We start from the raw sequence: 21,330 nt of genomic DNA, 5'->3' as shown, positions 1-21,330 counted from the left end.
TCCATATTATCTGAGTCATAAAATTATGTTGGCTTTTCAGCAATAGTTCTGAAATATTTAAGTAAGAATGATAAGTAAATGAAAGCACCCCTTGGCTTTGTGTCAAGACAAATTTTTTGAGGATTGGTGTTAATCAGGTGTAAGTAATTATCCAGTCCTGGTATTGCCAGTTATTTTAGTAATATTTTATCATTGAAACTAATAACATGAGAATTTTTTTTCATGCATTTTAACTCTAGAAGTGTCACCAAATCCTTGAGAAAAATGTTCCTGCTAACTTATCTGCAGCACTGTAGGTGTTTTGTGTTCAGAGAGCCCGGGACTGCATTCACTGAGTGTTCAGACATCAACTAGTTTCAGTGAGTTTGGCTCACAGTAAGTGTAGGGTGGAAGAGTGCTACACATTTTTTACTATTTGTTATTTGTAGTCTAGCTGCTGATTTTAGTTAATCCTGACTTTTTTCTGCCATTTTGTTTATCTGTGAAATCTTGAAGTTGCCATGTCTGGAGATTACTAGTGAGTCCTTGGATCTAGTTTTGTTCTCAACTATTCTGTATTCCAGTGCAGACAGTTCAAATATTTGATATTTTACCTTTTTATCGATATGTAAGACTCTTGCACCCCAGCAATATTTCTTATCAGAATTAGGGCATGCAACTTTGCTATCAATAATATCAGCTTCTAATAAAAATTCAAGAGCCAATACTAAAACTGCATCTATTATACACATAATGTAGCTGATACTGTAAGATATGTGCTACATCTTAATAAGGGTTGAGATTGTCTCTGGAGCAGGGAGGTTATTATGTACCAGTGAGGTACAGTCTGTCTCTTTAGAGTTCACTTTCAGGTAACTGGATGTCACTAAACGCTTGTAATTAGATGTAAAACCCTTTGTGTGTAGGTCACTTTGCTTATGTTGACTGAGACCTGATGTTAGCACCTGATGACTGTTTAGTGGCCTGGATGAAATTCACGGCTGGTCTCAATTAGTCTCCTGCAGCAGAGGTATCTTCATCACAATTGGCATCTGTGATGGCAGGCTCAGGAGGGAGGCCAAAGGTTTGAACAGGCGTGCAGAATGATCTAAGGAGTCCTTCTGAGAGGCAGTCCTTACAGGACACAGCTGATGTAAATGCAGGGAAGCATTAGAACTTGCACTAGGCTGGGTTTAGTTATAGGAAAGAACAGCTAAGTTAGTACTTGATGTAATACTGCAAATTTAATTTAGTTAAATTTAAATTTTAATTTCTGTAATAATGCATGAGATGTACACAGGATGGTGCTTTTTATTCAATGTATATGCTTTGTGGATATAGTAACATAAAGAAAAAGTGAGTTACTTGTAGAGTCTTGGCATTGTATTGCTTTGAACAACCACTTCAAAAACATGTTAATATCTATGCTTCTCTGTCCCCCATCCCTTCATTTAAATACATTATTTGCTAATTAATAAGGTTATCTGTTTGATTTATTCTTTTCTGCCTTGTTTGAGCAGAAATTGAGCAAGTGTTTTGGAGGAGATCACGAGTCTACTGTATCTGGATTATTATGAAAACGTGTCTATGCTCCGTCAGCACGACTGAGAGGAAGGCACCCATGAGTGGAGCACAGGGGAGTCTGGATGTAGATGTGTGAGATAGAATACTGAGAGTATTCTTAGAGAAAGTTGCTGGGTAATCCATGTGTAAATGTTCAACAGGAGTAGATTTTAATGCCAAATCTTGAATGGCCTGAATCCTGGAGGATGAGAACCTTGAACTTTATGCAGAAAGCAAAAGAAGTAGCGATAATGCCAAAAAGCAGCAGAGGGAAAAACTGGAGGTACCAGTGTGGATTTCATTGAATAAAAGAAGATCAGAGAGGGGAAGGAATTACAAGTAGGAGAGGTGAAGGATGGCCACCATAACAAGAGAGAGTTGATTAGAGTTGATGAAAGCAAATAACTTCTACAGAATATTGTAGAAGAATTTGCAGACTGTAGTTATTAGCTGAGGAAAAGGAAGACTCAGCGATGTTGAATGTGACACCTTATCAATTGAAGTAGGAAAAGATAAAAAAAATACCAATTAGAGAGTGAAGAGAGGAGGGAGCTGATGCTGGACTCATGAACAGTCCTGATAGAGGTTACACTAATGAAGTGATTGGTAAGGTAGTATGGAGAGGACAGGATCCCTGAAGGATTCAGGGGAAAAAAAGGTTATAAAAAAGAAACTGCTTCTTTCAAAACCAGTGGATAGAATAAACTGGAAAAAAATAAGAGACACAATATTGACTCTGGATGTAAGATTGAACTTTCTTACACAGTACTTCTGTCCCTAGTTGAAGGTTTAATGAGCAGGCCTATATAGGCAGCTTTGTATCAATTCCATATGCAATGCTGTCTTTATGCCAAAGCATGTAATTCTGCAAGGGTTATATACAGCCAAAATTCTTAAGCTAAAAAAAAACCCCAAACCCCACAAAACAAGCAACCTTTCTCCTCATGGATTGTGGCATAGGATGAGGTTGGGTCATGGCATCTGACGCCTTTCTGCTGGAATGGTCTTTTGGAGAGTGTATAGCCGGCTACTTTGAAATGCCTTGGTAGCGTGTGACAGTATAAACTGAAGCTCAAAGCTACAAAACCCTCCGTTTTAATTCTCCTGAGCTGCATCTTTATCTCTTTGGGTGAAGATGGGTATTTAATTAGAACCCTTCGGGCTTGGCCATAAGAATTTTAAGATTTTTAGTTGAAAGTCAGACTGAAAGCCACAAGAAAGAATTAAAGATGAAAAGCTAGATTTTGAAGAGTCATTGAGCTAAATTTAAAACTGACTTAGTCCATCTTATGGGGTAGTGTCAAAATGATGAGGAATATTTTGAGGTTTACTGGTAGACGATGATAAATAAAGTCCTCAAGGGAACTGTGGAGGTATTGTTCATTGCACTGGAGGGATCACATACTCACAGGGAGTGGGCAGGCTGTAAACTCTAAGCAAAGGACAGGGGAAGTGGAGATTTAGAGATTCAGCTGCAGTTAATGGAGGATTTGTTGGTTTGATACACGAGCACGTTAATATTTAGCTGTTATACATTAAAATGAGCTGCTGCATTGTGGACTAAGTCTGGTGGATTTAGATTCAGGCAGAATATATGAGAGATATCCAGCTGTAGACAGAATAATAAAAGGAGAAGTGGTTTCATTGTAGAAGGAAACTGCACTGATGTCCAGTTAATTTAATTCCTACAGAGAAAAGATACAACCTTTACATAACAGTATAATTAATCTATCATTTATTCTTCTTCTGAGATTTGACATTCTTTTAATTTTTTGGTTAAGAGATTAATAATCTTTCACAAAAACCTAAAAGTTCAGCAAGATGTGTTTGTGCTGCCCTACATATAATTGCAATACTTATAATTGCATTTGGTAGATTTTTTGTTAACTTTTATTACTACCACATGAAAACAAGGTCTAAGTTCATGTGGTCCTGCTGCTTATTCCATATTCCAAGTTAAATTCTTTCCTTGTGATTTCATAACAGCAGCAAAGTGTGAGTGAGATTGGTGGTGCAAATCAAGGAGCAAAAAATTGGGGCAAACATTTGTTGATTAATTAATTTGTGTGAAAATTTTAGTTTAAAATATGTATATTCCATGTGAACAAAATAGAGATTGTAGTACTGCAAGTGACTATATATGTGTCTATATAAAATAAGAAAACAGAGTTTTATATATAAAACCAGATTTGGGTGAAATATATATAGTATGTCCTTACTATTTAAATGCTCTCTCTTTCTCCTGATACTTAACGAACAGCAGCAGCAGGCTTCATCACTTCAGATAAAATGGTAGACTACTTTTTTTTTTCTGTTGACTTTCTTTTTTTGAGTAGTTTGCAGCCCTCCCATCCCACATACTGAAGCTTTAAGCTACTTAAGAAGTTGTACACAATTTTCTGTGATCAATACTCATTAATTTTGTATATGACTTTTTTTTTAAATCCTGAGTTTTTAAATTTAATTGAGTTAATTTTCTAAGAGTCATATTGTTCTGTCTTTTCATCTGGAATTTTGGAAAGAATATTATAGGACAACACTACACGTGACACACGATGTCTTCTTGTTAATGTTACAATATTAAGAATAATGTAAATGGTAATTATTATAGCTGGATGCTTCTGTCAAAGCGAAGCAGTGTTGTACCAGTGTGTCAGACTTAAAGATTCTCTGTACTCTGTTTGAGAAAGTTTATTTGGTGTTGTGACAGTAGGGCATGGTGGGTGAGAGCACCCTGTACTTCTGAGAGTGAAATGTTGAAGTGTCTGTACTTACTACCTTTGTGCTAGGTGAGGTAGCAGTGGGATTGACAAAGGGTTTTGCTGCACCAGTTTCTATTTCACCTTCTTGGTGCTGTCTTTCTCTGCTTTTTGAGTCTGTACTCTGAAGGTAACAGTTAAGATAAAGCTGCCTTTTTTTTTTTTTTTTTCTTCCCCCACTAACCTTAAACTTTCCTGAATCAGGGCAGCCGCACTCGCTGCTCCCTGCTCTGCAGAGTGCCATCCTTCCTTTGTGCTGGCAATGACGCTTGTGCCATCGGGCGACGGGCGCTTTCTGAAAGCTTTTGCTCCTTCAGTCATCAGCCATGCTGCCTTTCCAGCTCTCCGGCAACTGAGTCATTTGTGCCCATGCTAGCGGAGAAAGTGGATGGCAACGTGTAGACAGAAGAGAGCAAGGATGATGGCGATCCCCAAGGGGTGTTTGGAACCTCATCCCGTGCCTTCACGTGCACTGCTGTGATTAGGCGTAGGCGTATGTTTTTGAGACACAAGTGTCCTGATCAAATACTTGTTTCTCCCCTTGATTTACCCAGCCAGTTGCGCAGCAGCTGCGGTTCCCCCCCGGCCGGGCAGCTGCCGGGCTGGGCGGAGCGGTGCGGGCAGGCTGCCATCGCCCGCGTCCCCGCTAGATGGAGTGCCCGCTACGGCCGTGCGGGGACGGGCCCGGGGGGGCCAACCCTGCTGTCTGCAGGGAAATACGCGAAATCCGGTGATTTTTGAGGAGATGCGCTGGTGGAAACTCGCACAAAATTGTATGAGGATCAAGTTAGGCTTGTCGTCTTTCCATCGTGCCCCCCCCCCCGCCTCCCCCCCACCCCTTGCTTTCTACAGAATATCTAGATACTCTAGGCCAGAAAATTAAGACCTGTCCAGGAACATCTATCTTCTGTTTGGAAATGTCTCTAACTCTTTATGGGCCAAACTTCTTTTTTTTCCCATTTATTTTGTTACCTTCTCCACCCCAAACACATTGGTGGGAGTAAGGGCTTTTGTCGTCTTATGTTGTGAAAAATCTAGATGGTTAATGTTGAATGCTTGTGAAATATGTATTAAGTGGTGCTGAAGAGGTTAACTGAACTACAGAGTCCTTGTAGACATTGGGTATGAAATACTGGAGAAGTCAATGGACATAACACAGTGCTTAATAGAAACAGAAAATTAGTGAGTCTTACTTGCCTGAGGTGAGCGTGAGCCTCTGTAATGTCTTGATCTTTGTGCAAAGACCTAGTAAAGAGCAGGCTTAACAGAAACCTTAAATTAGAAATAAGGAATTCTGTGATAAGAAAATATCACTGCAAGGATGAGATGGCCCCCATTAACTGAAAACAATAGAGGGGAAAACCTTTTATTTAGTCTTTTCGACAAAACAAATTATTTAAAAAATCAGTGATATTTCCCTAGTTTACTTTTAAAAGCCATGACACACATATATAAGAAAACAGAATACTATGTGAAATAAAGACAAAGATATTAATAATTGCTAATAATTTGTCAAAATATGTTAACGAAGGATTCTATTTTTAAGCTCATAATATGCTGCTTTTCATGATTTGAAGTCCTGGGACCTATTTTTTCATGTGGTGTTAGAAAAGGAGTCTTTAGAGAAAGGACTGCACTACTATTAGCTCCTGTGCCACTTGCCTGTATTATTTTTATACCACATCAACCATTTTATAAAGTTGAGAATACATTCTTCACATGGATAATCTAATATGCAGTTGTGATTTTTAGATATTTTTTTTTAAAAGCTTGATGTCTGGAGGTGTGCAATCTTTTTATAATCCTGTATGCCTTCTATATGTGTAAACTTAGTGGAAGGTACTACTGAGACAAGTCTGAAGTGTAAAATGGTGTGTGGTCTTGCAGGTGATCTCTTTCAGATCTTTTTTTACTTGATGGAAAAGGTTTGACTGATTAGGCAGTCTCCTGTGATAATTCTAAAGGTTAACTTTTAGGCTGAATGTTTGTAAATGTGAAATTTTAACTTAAGTTTTGAGGAGTAGAAGCTGACTACCAGATCACAACAAATTGAGTGGATGATTTTAAACGGAAGGTGTTACACTAAATAAACAAATGCATTGTAAATGAAAGAGTGTTTTTTGTATCTATACGTCAGCTGTGTGAGAAATGCTGTTGGTTCTTTTTGCTTTGTTTCAGGGTCTCTTGGATTTCATGTTTTTATTTGCATATTCAAGATTCATCAGCACTTTGCTGTTGTTGTTTTTTAAATGGCAGTCTCATTGGATGTGGGGAGAGGGTGCCTATCTGTAGGTTCTCTGCCCATGTTCTGTACCATGACACGGACAATCTAGACAGCTTGGAAAAGGGAGTGTTGCCTCTCGTGGTGGTGTCCTAGGCACTGCACCTCAGATGATCTGTTATCACTGCAGAAGAACTTTTTATTTCTACATTTTTAACTGAACTCCCACAGAGGCTGATTTGTGGTTTGTGTAGATTGGTAGCCTCCTTTTTGTTTTGAAAAAGGTCCGTAGCTGTTGTCAATTGATATCTAATTGATAATACCAGCAACTGAGTGTGGGATAACTGAGTTCTGTTACTGACCCACCAGAGCAGCATTGAGGCAACTGGAAGATGTCGTATGCTGTAGGTAAAGCGGGCTTTGCAATTGCACATGTTGATTTTTTTGTAGAATAAGGGAAAAATCAAGTTGTTAACAATTTGCAGATGAGATGTTGATGGGGCATATGCTGTTCTGTGAAATAGTAGTTACAGTGACACTGTCACAGTGCATGAGGATAGAAGGTCAGATTGTGTACAGTCATTCATGTACCTTTGGCAAATTTGTGGTGGTACTTACTGTATATATAGCCAGAACTTGGAATGTGGTTATGATTAATGGCTTGGGTTTGGTAGAAGAGTGTGTATAAACAAGGAAATGGCTTTAAAGAAGAGACATTGATTTTGTTTTTATAAAAATAAAACACATTTTTGTTACCTTTTTTCTTTTTAGACATAATGACAAGTTATCCTTGGAAGGGATGAAAATTGGTAATGACTTTCCCCTGCATCTCTTGAAGTAGCATATATCAGGCTAAAGAATTCTGTTTCTTTTTTAGGTCTCTTACACTACTGAATTATGTATGTTTATAGATGATCTGGATAGTTAAAATGTTGATGTTTTAATAATATGAATATACGAATGTAAGGAATTCATAGTATTTGTGGGTCGTATTTTTCTTATTGTGAAATGTATGAAAATTAAGGATAAAAGACCAATTAGAAATTTAACAATTAATATGAGCTACATTTACACTACTGAATTCTCTTGAAGTAATTGTTCAACACACAGCTTTTAAGAGTTTAATCTGTTTTATGGATGTCCTTTTAGCTGTAAAATAGTGCCGTAGACAGAAGAAACTTCGCTTGACCATCACCATGTTCCAGAACTTCACTTTGGGAAATTGGATAGACTTATATAGTTCCAAACTGTTTGGCTAGGAAACATGCTGCCTTTGATTTTTGACATAATGTGGAACGAGCTGGTTATTTACCTCCTTATATAATGTATTTGTTTTTCATTAAACATTCTGATAAGGTCTTATTAAAGTACCATGTATTATTTATGGTATTTCATATGAAAATGAGCTGAAGGAAAATTCTATCAGGTTAGAGCATTTGCAGAATAACAGCCTTTCTGTGCTAGGAAGAAAAAAAAAAAAAAAAAGAATGAAGAAAAGCATGACATACTCCTGTCAGAACAGGAGACTGCTTAAGGCAGAGAGAAAGAATGAAAAAAGGAGAAAGACCATAAGAGGGTTCATTTCTCCTCCTTCTCGCTCTCTCTTGCTCTGTGGCATGTGGGGTTTTTTTGTTGGTGGTTTTTTTTGGGGGGGTTGGGGTCTTTTTTTGTGATAAAGTAATCTGTGCTGTTCTGTATCTGGTCTGTTCTAGTAGATCAGTCCATGATAAACTGCAAAAGCATGGATGTTTCCTAAGCCAAAACCAATCCCTATATTGTAAATTTGTGCATGATTATTTTGGTGTTAATTGCTGGGTTCTAAATACATTAGTTTTGTTGTATTGACTGCTTTTGAGAGAGAAAATTATGTAATAACTGATTCTGCTGGAGAATTTTCGTTTTTGCATGAAGAAGACTTAGTGGATCTAAATCAGTCTCTGAAGCTTGTGTGGGTGCAGGTATGTGTGCGCACATGTAGAATGAAAAAGAATATTTTTTTTTTATACAGCGCCTGAGTTGCCGTGACATGTTTTGTATCTGTTTCCAGTTAAGTGGGGACTATTATTTGTTTTTAAGGGTAGATCTTCATATCAAACCAGTTATGCTGTTGATGAAATAGACTTCTTTTGTATGTTGGTTATTTATCTGTTGTTGTTAACGCTAAACTCTTGATCTAAGATGTGTTTTTGTGGGAGTTAGATATCCTATAAAATAGGTAATTCTGAAATCTTCTGCAGAGTCTTTTTAAAAGGAACCCCCTCAAAACCTGAGATGGTGCTTTGAGGTTTGACCTTTTTTCCTGAAGAATTAATATTTAATTCATTTGTCAAATTCCAATTAAAAATAGTAGTATCTTCTGTTATACTTGAGTTGTATCTAAGAAAAAAAAGAGAGATCTGTAATATAGGACCTCAAGGACAAGCTGTAATATAAATTATTTGATTTGCAGGTCACATCCTACTTTATTACATAAAGACTAACTAGATCTGCTAATGAATAATTATTACTCCATAAAATAAAGGGGGAAAAAGAAGAAGCCTGCAAGAGTGGAATACTAATTTGAGGTATCACTCTCAAAGTAAAAAGTAAACATTAAATTCTGAAAATTGCAAATGTAATTTTTCCATGTAACCTGATAGGGCAGTCCTTTATAATAGATTGACTAGCTGTCAAATAAATTTGTAATTTTAGATGAGATGGGTTTTAGACCAATTTTAAGATACAGTCTTTATCTGAGCCTGCTCCCCTCCCCCCAGCAAAGTAGACACAGCGTGCCATAGGATTTTATTTCATTCCTAGTGTTTCTGCTGCAGTGGTTACACAGATATTTCACAGTTTTGCTGTAACGCTTTTATAGGCTTCTCTGGGAAACTAGATGATGAATGAAACATAGATATAAAAAGAATTTGTATTTTTAAAAAGCTCGGTTACTGATAGCACTGTATATTTGCTGGAACCCTCTTAACTAGCCAAGATTCTTTCCCTTCCCCACTTTGTGCTTCATACTTTTGTTCTGAGAAGGGGAAAGCCCTTTTTATGTCAGGTGTGAGTCCTGGGAGGAAAAAAATAGTGTGTGTGTGTGTGAGTGTGTATGTGTGCGTGCAGAATCATAACAGGCATTCAGTCCCAGCTGGGCAATGACACTAATTGCCCAGATCTCATGGATGCCTGTGATACAGCGCGCTCACTTTCTCTCCTTCCCTATCCTCTCCAGGGATTTTTAAAATGCAGTATTTGAATTTTGGTGAGTGGTAAAGACCCTGCCCTAGGACCCATTTGACAAATGAGAAGCTGTGCAGCATCAGCACCAGCCGACTGAGCCTCACTGAGTCAATCTCTCTCTCTACTAGTCAGCAGCTACTGTAGTGAGACAAGCTTCAGCTCTCTCTGTCATTGAGGAAGTTCCATTTGCTCATCAATAGGCTGCAGGCTGTGTCTTCTTTTTTTTCTCTCTGTTAAAAATTCGTAGTTTAAATCTACCAAGTTGCCTTAGCTGACAAATGAATGTAGGGATCTAGCGCTGGGGAAAAAAAGGCATTCGAGAAATACTGTTTCTCACTTAAATAATCAAAAGGAAAAAAAAAAAAACGTAGTGACAAGATAGGGCAAACGTGCTTGCATGCAAGCCCCCTCACTTGTTCTACGTAGACTTCAGAGCAACACCATGCAGCATCCCCTTACGGGTGCAACCTGCGTGGCACTGCCGAATGTGGGCATGTGTCCCCAGCTCTCCTGTGCCTTGACTTTTATGTACTTACAGCAGGTAAGTTTGCTTAACTTTTTCTTTTCCTATAGTGCCTGCTTTGTCAGCATCGTTTGGGGGATTTGTAATCTTGGAAATATTTTTCGTGTGAATAGACTGTATAAATGTCTCCCACTGTGTGGAGTGAATGTTGTGCCTGCACTTAAGAATGGTGAGAGTGAGTAGAAAATATGTTTTAACTGAGCATCAAGCCTTTGCATATTTTTTTTTTTTTTGCAATGTCTTTGTTGATGCTCTTTATAGATATTTAACACAGTACTTTGACTGCATTTCTTGTGGATACTGTAGCAGAGTTTCAGCCATAAAGGACAGCTCTTTATTCACTTGCAGGCATAAATTATACTTCTAATGTAAATGTGCCCAATGGCAATTTTGTTTAAGCCTTCTTTGAAGCCAGGAATTTTAAGTCTGTGTTGAAACATGCTGCTGATTAAAATCAAGCTGATTTTTAGTTCACTAAAAAAAAAGGGGGAAAAAGATTTTTTTGAAGCTATATCTGTGCAGAATTAATACTTCTATCTCTGAAGTATATTGGAATGGGTTTTTAAAAAATTCTGATATCAGCAAAACAATATCAATTTCTAGTCCATTTTTAAGAATTTTTTAAAATTAATTTCATATAATTCTTGCTTCTAGGGGTTTTTTTAAGTATTTCCACCCCTCCCTCTCCCTAAATTATTTACCATTTGGTACCTTCTCTCTGTTATAACATGAAACAAATAACTAGATAATAACACATTATTTTTAAACTAGTATTTTGGAATCATCATTGTATTCTACTTCTCTATGTTATAACTGAGTCCACCATTATAGGGAGTCATCTAGTAAGTATGTAGAGCCAAGACAGAAATATGTTATCATGCAAAAATGAATAATCCTATTTATTCTGTTACTTTCTGCTGAAACTTCAGGGAGAAAAATTCTTGTGCCTACTGTAACAAATAGGGACATTTCTTCCAGCTTCCACTACAATAGTTTATATTCATATTGACTTCCATGAAACAGTCTCTAACTTTATTTCTGTATTTACAAATGCCTGAAAGATGTTTTACAGTAATTCTGTTTTTACCTAAAGATTAAATAAAATAGATTAAAAGCTTATTTTCCTTTCAGAATATTTGTTTTCTATTACTGCTGAAAGAACAGAACTCAAGTATTTGCAGGATATAAACCCTTCTGTAGCATTTTTTTTTTCCTTCAATAGTGTAGTATAAACCATTTCTGACTTCCGGCACGGGAGTGCATAATAAAAGATTCTTGTATACGCCCTAGATTATACATGTATGTGGGAGGGATTCATGTGTCTGCAATTAAAATTTGCATCAGATAAATATGGTGTGTTTACTATTTAAATAAATTGCATGTCATAACTAAAATGTATGTTCTTAGTAGTTCTGTATTCTGGATACGTTTTGGAAATTACATTTATAGATCAGCTTTAATGATCCGGTGTGACTTATGCACTTACTGTTTGTATACAAAATGTACTCCTGTATTTTGTTGGATTTCTTCTTCTGAGTTTGCCAAACAACAATTTTTATGTTAAAGATCCAGCTTTTGAAAGGAAAAATGTGAATTAAGGTGAGAGGTCAACATGGCCACACAAGGAGCTGATAAAGGGTAACATAAAGATGAGGTTAGGTGCTATAACAACCTTCCTGTGTGAGCTATTGCAGTATCATTATGCAAACACATCTGTAGTATGGCACTGCTTTAAGGTTTAAGAAACTGTGCAACCATAATGATTACTTTAAAATAGTGAATTCAATTCCATCTCTTCCATTTGAGAGAAAGATGAGAAGTGATTGCTAATGCACTTTACAAAGTGCTATATCTAGCGGATAATTTTTAACTCTTTAAGTGGATTAACTGCCACACTGAAAGTATTTTTTTTTTAAAGTGTTGGCTTTCCTAGCTGGTTAATCCCACTGTCAGTTTAGAATCATTCTGCCTCTACTAATCACAATTATATATAAGTTAAAAAGTCATCTGAATTCCTGATGATAATTGTGGCAGGTTCAAAATCCTGTGCTTGTTGCTTCTTTTGACTGCTGGTTGGTATTTTAGTTATTCTGGATTCCTAGGAAGTCAGATAATTATCATCTTAATTCAGATATGACTTATTATTTTATGTATTTGGATAAGTATTGCTTTAGAAGCAATGTTACTTTATCTCAGAATTATTCAGGCAGGAAGGTAGTACCCTGGTGACATTACCTACAAAGCTAACATAGCATGGTTCTGGTTTTAAATAGGAAAGGATAAGAAGTGTTTTATATTTTTGCAAAACATTAATAAACTTTTACCATGGCAGTCTACTTGATTTTTTTTTTTCAATTTTTCCCATATCTGATAAATTCTAGCAAACCTATAAAAATACCCATGTTTTGTATATTTAGTGCAAATATTACTATTTCAGTGAAACTGTAAATGTTTTTCTCACTCTATAAAGTTGTCTATTGATCTTAAATACTGGTAATCTAAAAGCTTTATCTGGTGACTTAATAACCAGTGATTCCCCCCTGCCTGTGGACCCTGTGACTAGCAGTATATAGACATTATGTGACCCTGTAGAGCAGAGTATTTTCTTCCTCTAGAAATTGTGCTTCAGATATGTCTGCTCCCTTGTACCTCAGTTAAAATGTATTCAGACATCTGTATTACAACCGAGCTCTCTCTTGGCTGTTAAACTTTACCATCTATTTAGAATCTGTGAGAAAAATTACTCGCTATTTTTGTGTACGTCTGCTGAATACGCTAGTATTTTGTCACATATAAGTTTTATAATTGAATATATGTCTTTCATGAAAGGCTAGAGAAGGCATTACGTTCTCCTCAGGATGGGCAAACCAGTCTTCCTGTCAATAAATATTTAGGTAGCCATGAGGATGGTGCTTTTCTGTGGAGCTGTATTAATCGTTTGGGAAAAATCTGTGTTTTGGTAGTCATTTAAAATTGGCCATGATTTACTTGCTAAACTAACACCGCTTGCTCAATGTGTTTAGTATAAATGGATAAATTGTTTTCCACAGTGTACCCACAGAAGTGCTCTACTACTTTGTCCAGTGTCAGAAACGAGTATTTGCTCTGACATCTTCCAGATCACACAGATATATAATGTTTTAAGAGCTAAGTGAGGAACTGAAATTTTTAAAAAGAGTTTGTGCATACAGGATGCTTTACCTAGAAACATTTAAAGTTTAACTGTTGAAAATAAAGTTGAAAATAAATAAAGTACAGGGGCCTAGTTCACATTATAGATTAAGTGTCAATAAGATATTCACTTGAAAAAGCCAACCTATACTGAAGGATGCTTCTGAGTTAGTTAAGCTGTTTGAAGTGGTCTGAAATTAATTGGATGTTGTCTTACTAAGATGCTTCTAACTTTAGAAATCCAGAAAGAGCTTTCAAACAACATTAAATCCAAAATGACTGTATCAGTGACAGCAATGAACAGAAGGAAGATATATGGTTTTATTTGGAAGTTTTTACTGCGTCATTATAAAGATAAGGATAACTGGGAGAAGTGTAGATGCATTTGGGTTAGAATTTTACCTACTGTCAATATTTAAAGATACAGGAAAAGGGAACTTGGATCTGTAGTGCACCCTATCATTTGGTAGTATTTTATGGTGTTAGAAACAGCTAAATACATCTATTTTCTCTTCTCCCCCTTAATAAGACACATCAATACCAGAAATAATTTCTGACCACCAGCTTACATCAAATACTAGCATGAAGTAATTTTTGCAGTAAAATTTTGACTGCTTGTAAATTGGGATTTAGCGTATATTAATGGAGGCTTAGTTCTATTAACTGGTATTTCCCTATGATACGTGTTTTCCTGGACATAGGGTTATTTATTTGGTATTTTCTAAGTAAATTAACAAAGTCAAGTGTTGTTTTGAAACATCACATTATATTCCATTTCATAGTGTACAGTGCTGCTACCATTATTTTAAAATTGGTAATTTTTTTTTCTGTTTAATGATGATAGATGTGCTTTGTTTTAAATAGTGAAGTGGTTTGTACAAAGGGTAATTCCTCTTAAATGGAGCAATTGCTCATAGTGGACATTCACAGATCGAAAACAATTGAACTAAAACTTCAATATCAACCTTTTCTGTCTTTAACAAGAAAGTAGTTCACGGTACAGCTCTCATATCGATGGTGAAAAGAATCCACCATGAAAACAAAACAAAAACCAACAAACCCTCCATCTCTACCCCAGCTATTCCATTAGTGCTTACATGGTAAATTAGTGTAATTTTATTTGGGCCTTAAGCATTATGACTATGGAGAAAAGCTGAATTCCCCACTCAGTTACTTGTGTCATGCTTCTGGATCTGATGATTTATAGGAGTCTGAAGGACTTTTTATCACATTCTTTCTTCACGGCTTAATTCAACGTTGATTTATTTGGTGGCATTTTCAATTGATGTAGTCAATAGTGTCAATAATGGAATAAGGATTAGAACAGATTATCTTTGTGCTAAAATTGTGTAAAGAATTAAAATGGATGAACAACTCCTGGATACGGTTTATCTTTTTGTAGAGCACAAGCACATCTATTGCTGAATACCACCATTGCAGTTCTAAGTATGTGTCTTTTGCATTTTATACTTTAGTGAGTCTTCAAAGGATCAGGAATGTTAGTTGAATTCAATAACTGACTTTTATGATGACACTGTTTAAACCTATCATGAGAACAGTGCCTTTCTTTACCTAGTCCGTTTATAGTAACTCACTCTGGCTCTCCTGTAAAATCAGTTAATCTGACTTTAGCTCATGAAAATTTTAAGCATCTGTAAGCTTACAAATTGGAGTCTTTGCACAGTTTTGTTCCTCAGTCTGCTATTTCATGGCAATTTTCACGTGAGAACATACAACCTCGGCTTATGACTGCATGAGTGAAAAGAAGTCCACGTTACTAATGCTCACTCACCATCTGTTTTTCTTACAGCTGGGCCTTGAATAATTGTCCAGTAGCTGATGGACTGAGGGTAGGCAATCTTTTCAGGGTTTTCTGATTCATTTAACCAGTTTCACTGCCCCAGGAGAAACATAGTGCTTGTTTATTCATATGTGTAGGGTAGAAAAATGTACTTTATCAGACAAATTATAGTACTCTGTTAAAAGAAAAGAAGGAATTACCATGCTACAAACAGTATCATGTGGATGCATTTGCACAAAGGGGGCAGTGCAGCACTCTTTGGGAATTTTAGTGTGTGAATGAAATGGACCTCAAAAGGTGGGAGTGTAATTGTTGCATCCAGAAGTACTGTTAATGTGGAAGTAAGGAATGCAGTCTTGATGTGCTGTTTATTTTAATTAGGGTAAATAAAATTGATTGGTATTCACCAATAAACTTTGAAGTTGGTATTTGAGACTCCACCTCTGATGCAAGACAAATTTATATGCTTACATATCTTTTGTCTCATAAGAGCTGTTCTGCTGTTTTCCAGAGCCTAATGAGAAGTGGCTTAGAGATCAAGTGCTATAGCAGTACTGATTCTGAATAAGACCTAGTTTGGGGCATTTACAGCATTGTCAAACAAGGTCAGTCTTTTCTCACCATAGCGAGAGGAGGTGCTTCAGTTAAGTACTGCCTTCTTTAATTATTAGAAGGGAAAAAACAAACCAAAACAAAACACCCAACCCCGAACTAACGCCAAACACAAAAACCCCCCAACCAACCAGAATCGGTTAAGAAGGTTATTTGCTACTTTGGAATATAAGAGCAAGAGCAGTTGCAAAGGAACTTCCATGTGGCAGAACCAGGTGAATATTTTTGGCTTAGAAGCGTTGTTTTTATAACTGGGCTCTCTGAACATTTTAGAGAAGTGATGGCGGGATTTTCTATTGTGGGCTATTTGTAAGTTGTCATTATTCATTGATGTTTGCTAAATATGTATATGGATGGTTATTTTCTGAAAAAATATGTGGTGTGGTATGTTATGCCAAGGAAAGTGTGTGGTGGTTATGTAAGCAGGGGTTTTTCTCAGGGCAACTAGTAGATATTTCATTCAGCTTCCTTTAGATTTTTTTTTTTGACAGGTAGCCGTGCAATACTAGACTATAAAGTTTTTTGTTTTTCAATGTGTGTATTTCTGAACTGGTAAATAAATACTATGATCATGTTAATTTAATAGGTAGTATAAATGAAAGTGATGAAAATTGTGACACTAGAATTTATCACCTTGCTTTATAGAGTTAGAATAATGTTAGTGGAAGGGAGAAGTCAACACCCTCTAAGAATCCTTCAAGCTTTCCTGCCTTTTAAAGGTATATGTGTGGTTGATTTATCAGTTTTAAAGTGTGATGCGTAGTACAAGAGCTCTCCTGAGAAACTCCTGTCATTTCTTTGGTAGCATTGCTCATTTACCTCTGAGTTTCCTAATGCAGTGCCATTGACTTCTTTTACATTTCGCTTCCCCTCCTACTCTGTCAGTGCAGCAGCCCAGTGAATTTAATTAGAGAAAAGAGCATATCTAATGTCTGTAGTATCCTGACTAGTTGTAGTTGGGCCTTTGGTCTTTTGCACTATAGCAGGCTCCAGCTGTGGAGAGATCTCACTGTGTTTTGATCCTTCTCTTTCTCGTTGTGTTGAACACATGCAGAATCAAAATTAGATACTGTAGTAAGAACTGAAGCATTCAGTGAATTATTTTTTGTACAGAGTGAGTCACTGATTTTTACTTTTTCCCCAGATATGGAAAGGAAGTGTGTGGTACTTTAGAAATGAAATACTTCAGATGTTCAGATGCTCATGAATAAGAATGCAAGTGCTTTCATCTTAAACCAATTTTAAATTTACCTTTTGACCCTTTATATCAAAATACACCAAAAATTGTTGGTCTTCCTATCTGTAACATCTTGAATATGCCTTTTTTGTAACTGTGCATAAATTTAATAGTATCATCTCATACATGGGAGGTGTGTATATACTTACAGTTACGACACTCCTTGCCTCAATTCCTTAGTGAGTTGCACTAACATTAATTATTATTATGTAGTTTTGAAGACTGTTTCTTTGGTTTTCCTTCTTATGGCCTCTTTTTTATAGCTATCTTCATTATCTCTGCTGTGGCCAGTAAGCCTTCTATAATTTAAATAGTTAATTACAGGTTTTGATTATGGGCATGAAACTTTCATCACAAACAAGGAGTGATCAGGAGTTTTAAAATATAAGCTTGTGTTTTCATAATGGCACTGTCTTTCATAAGATATTTGCTTGAAATGTGTTTCAGTAAGCATTGCACAGGGAGACAAGAAACCTGTTAAAAGTTCTCCCAGAGACCAAGATCTTGTCAAAACAGAGCTAGTGTGAAATCTTGGGGGTGAAAAGAAGTCAGGGAGCCCATACATTCAATGAGTGTCCTTTCTTGAGCTTTTTTCCATGTCATGTATTAGTCCTATCTCTGGGATGTTACATGGCTGCATAGCTCAATTAATGCTCTGTGGCAGGAGGAGGAAAAAAATGTCTCTCTCTTGTCAGAAGCGAAGTTATTTACTTTCAAAAGCTGACAGAATAGCACTGCAGGGGCTTCATTTATTTCCGTTCAGAATGTCATTATTGTGTAATGCAGAGGGACTTCTGCATGCATTGCAGGCTTATTCTTGTAATCTTTAGTCTGCCGGATGGCTGCATAAGTGTAAAATGGCACAGTGGAATGTTTCCCTTTTCTGACTTTACCTTGTTCACTTTTGCAAAACTGCATTCCAAGTGTCTTAAATGTTTACTGCTTACATGGCGATAAATTCGTTTGTCGGTGGTGCTGATGCCCGATACATTCGGAATCATGCTCTGGCCTAGCTGAAAGACTGATTGTAACCTTAGTTACCTTTATAATGTGTGTCATTTTTCCTGATCGGTAGCATATGGTTTGAGACTGCTTTTTCAGCATTACTCTCTCTCTGTCATACTCTCTGGTTTTTCTGTGTCTAGCCCTGAAAGGAATATTTTAGTGCAGAATGTTTTATAAGGACTGCTATTTCATTTCAAAGTTTGAAAAAACATTCAACTTCATTGTATTGCATGTACTTCAGAGGCAAGATAAGTAGTTTTGATGTTCCCTATCCAAGTTCAGTGTGTGTTGCTGCAAAAACACGGCAGTGTTCAGAACTTGCAATTCCAAGAGTTTTGGTTCGTTTTCCTTTCCCACTGCTACCATCTTTTCCAGCTTAGCACATGCACATGAAATTGCCTGTTGCTCTGTGGAAAGATTTTTGGTACACCTAAAGTAAAAACACTGATAAAGCTGACTTCAGGAGTTCCTTGTGCCCAGATATTGCCCTTCTTTCCGCTTGCTCTTAAAAAAAATTAAAAAATGCTCCAATGGAAAATTACCTCATTTGGAGAGGAGTCAGCTTTTCAGTGGTAGTTGATTTTTTTGTTTTGTTAAGACTAACCCCACTTTCAGTAGTTTTTTTCAGTTTAAAGTGGTAAACCAAACATCTAAAAATTCAATATTTTTTCATTAGTAGTAGATTTTATTTGAACACAACCTGTCTTTAAATGAAGGGAAAAGAATTCTACTTCTAAATGGGCTTGCTTGCTTCTTTCCTTTTCCTTTATTTGCAGACATAAAATCCAATAAATTTCTATTGCAGTTGCTGGACTTGGGGGAGAAAAAGGAGAGGAAAAGTACAAAGCTATTGGGAAGCGTCAAGCACGGAGAATGATGAAGTACATTTCATAGCAGCCAATTCCAACCCCAAAATCCCTGTTGTGCAGGAAGGCTTTCCAGCTCGCACAGGAAATTCAGCCATTGCACAGCATAGTATTAATGATTTATACACACCGCACCACTGCTTTTGTTCACTAGCAGAGCCAGGTTGTGTTAATAAAGGAATTTCAGCGAAAAGGGTCCCGGCATGCTGAGTTGTTTTGCTCAATACGGTGGATGCTGCCTTCATAAATCAAAGGAATTTAGTGCTTTACAACCTTTCAGAGCTGCTGAGGGTGGTTGGGTTTTTTTCTTTTTTTAATCTGATTCACCTAGGAATATTTTCATTTCTTTTCTATAAAGAATGAATGAACTACTGGATGAGATCTATCTCAGCTGTTTTAGGGTTGATTGGTTTGCTTCACAGTCACATTATACTTCCATTTGTTTTCCATTTGGTATTTATGCTTTATGGTGGTGTCTATGGAAAGAGGCTAGCATGGTTTTATTAACCTAAAGAGATGCAGATCACATTATATTCTGTCTTGTTTCTTAGAAATAATAAAATAAAATGTAAAGGGAAAATGTTTGCAGTAAACAAAGCAATTTTATATTTAAAATAAAAATTAATAACACCTATTAAAGCACTTATTTTAAAAACAAGACAATTTTTTATTAGCTAAAAAATCCTTCTGTGGTCTTTTGCAATAACTCTGAGTGTTAATTTTCTAAGTTGTTTTTTCATCTGGAAACTTTGTTTCCTAATGGCAACTGTAGGATTGGGTACTTAATTTTGTATTAGTTTACGTAGTGATTCTTTTCAAATAGCGAATCCATATTGATATTAATAAAGAAAGTATGTATTGAACAATGCTATGGGACACTTTTACAAAATAAACACTTGGTTTGATACTTATGGTATCTAACCTTTACTTTCCATTACTGTTTTACAAAAGGGCAGGGGGGTAGAAAATAATTAAAGGGAATGTGTTTTGCAGTTAAGGGGAATCTGGCTTTCCAGGAGAATCTTAGGACTTTGTATTACACAGCAGGCACAGTGGTTTTAGTCTATTTGGATAATTCAGAGTCACTCATACATGAAGGTTTTGCTTACAGAAAATGTGACTGCCCTGTCCTGGCTTTGTTATAACAGCAAATGTGTCTCCCTCCTAGCTTTATGAAAGTCAACAATGTGGGAATCAGTATTGCAGAAGTTAAAGCTACTTAAGACCGAGACAGATTTTTTGTTTGTAGTTTGTTCTGTAGTCTGAAAGCAGATAAATACCTTCTTTTCCATGTTTATCACTGGTTCAAATATCACAGATTAATATAGGACAGGTGCCCAGTAAATGAGGTTTATGTTTATAGAGTACCATTTTTTTATTTGTTTGTCCTCTATTATTTGGGTGTGTGAGTGTTTCATTGTATTTAATTATGTCTGCAAGGCACAAGACAACAGTCAACATCTGCTCTATTGTTCCCTTGGTTTACAGATAGCTTTGATGGGTTATTAAACAATCTATTTTTCAAACAGAAAACAGGGAAACAGGCTGCACCCATATTATATAATTCTGTAAAGGTACGTTATGTAATTAGTTGTCTAGTATTTGCACAATAATCTTTTATTTTGGTTGAATAAATGCTACTCCATTAAATAATGTATGGTGATCTCGGGCAGTTTTTATTTAATAGTGAATTTATAGTTTATAATATATGGATTAAGTTGATTTCACCACTGCTAAATTGCTTTCACCATACGTTTTACATTGAAATAATGCTCTGGATTGTGAATGCTAGTACAAAATTTAGAAATGTGTATTAACTTTCATTTATTACTGAAGCAGCTGCTGATGAACTCTTACTGATAAAAGTATTAATTAATCTGAATTATTTTGGAGTAGAAGTTTACACTGTTACCAGAGCATCAGTTGGGGAAGGCAATGCTCAGACTCTCACAAATCTTACTCAGGGCAGAACCACCCTCGGTACTCCCCTGCCAAGAGAAGTTGTACTGTACGAGCAGGGAGATGACACTGTAGAACTTCACTCTTCTACAGATAGATTTCCTGTTAGAAGGGTGCTTGTTTCATTATCAGTTTTAATTTTTTTTACTTTGCTTTAATGTACCTGTCAACTGTTTTACGTTTCTTTATGTAACACTGATGTCCACTATACTCCCTCTGGGCGGATTAAGGTAAATCACTGAAAAATTCCTACTACATAGCATATGATTGGTTTTGCCTCAGAAATAAAATGTAGAAGAAAATTTTCCAGACACTAATGATAAAGAAATTCTGAAATTAATCCTTCTATAGCTTTTATCATTGCAGAAAGTCACCTATTAAAAATGTTACATTAAAAAGGAGGAACATGAGT

The 21,330-nt window shown here is 36.3% G+C and overlaps 1 protein-coding gene across 36 annotated transcripts in view; it reads left to right on the top strand.

Moving 5' to 3' along the window:
• RBFOX1 (RNA binding fox-1 homolog 1) overlaps positions 1-21,330 on the top strand; it is a 919,785-nt gene that overhangs the window by 618,456 nt on the left and 279,999 nt on the right. For 3 of the 36 annotated variants that reach the window (XM_074885633.1, XM_074885634.1, XM_074885648.1), the window contains exon 1: positions 9,899-10,285. The exons of 29 other annotated variants lie outside the window; for them this stretch is intronic. In XM_074885633.1, the coding sequence (XP_074741734.1) occupies positions 10,142-10,285 (144 nt within the window). In that variant the 5' untranslated portion in view covers positions 9,899-10,141. Of the gene's footprint in view, positions 1-9,898; positions 10,286-21,330 lie in introns of those variants that run through there. 4 more of the 36 variants (XM_074885629.1, XM_074885613.1, XM_074885619.1 and 1 more) reach the window with 3 other exon arrangements.

The sequence above is a fragment of the Strix uralensis genome, chromosome 16, assembly GCF_047716275.1.
Source record: "Strix uralensis isolate ZFMK-TIS-50842 chromosome 16, bStrUra1, whole genome shotgun sequence".
NCBI lineage: Eukaryota > Metazoa > Chordata > Aves > Strigiformes > Strigidae > Strix > Strix uralensis.
This window is presented reverse-complemented; position numbering and strand designations above follow the sequence as displayed.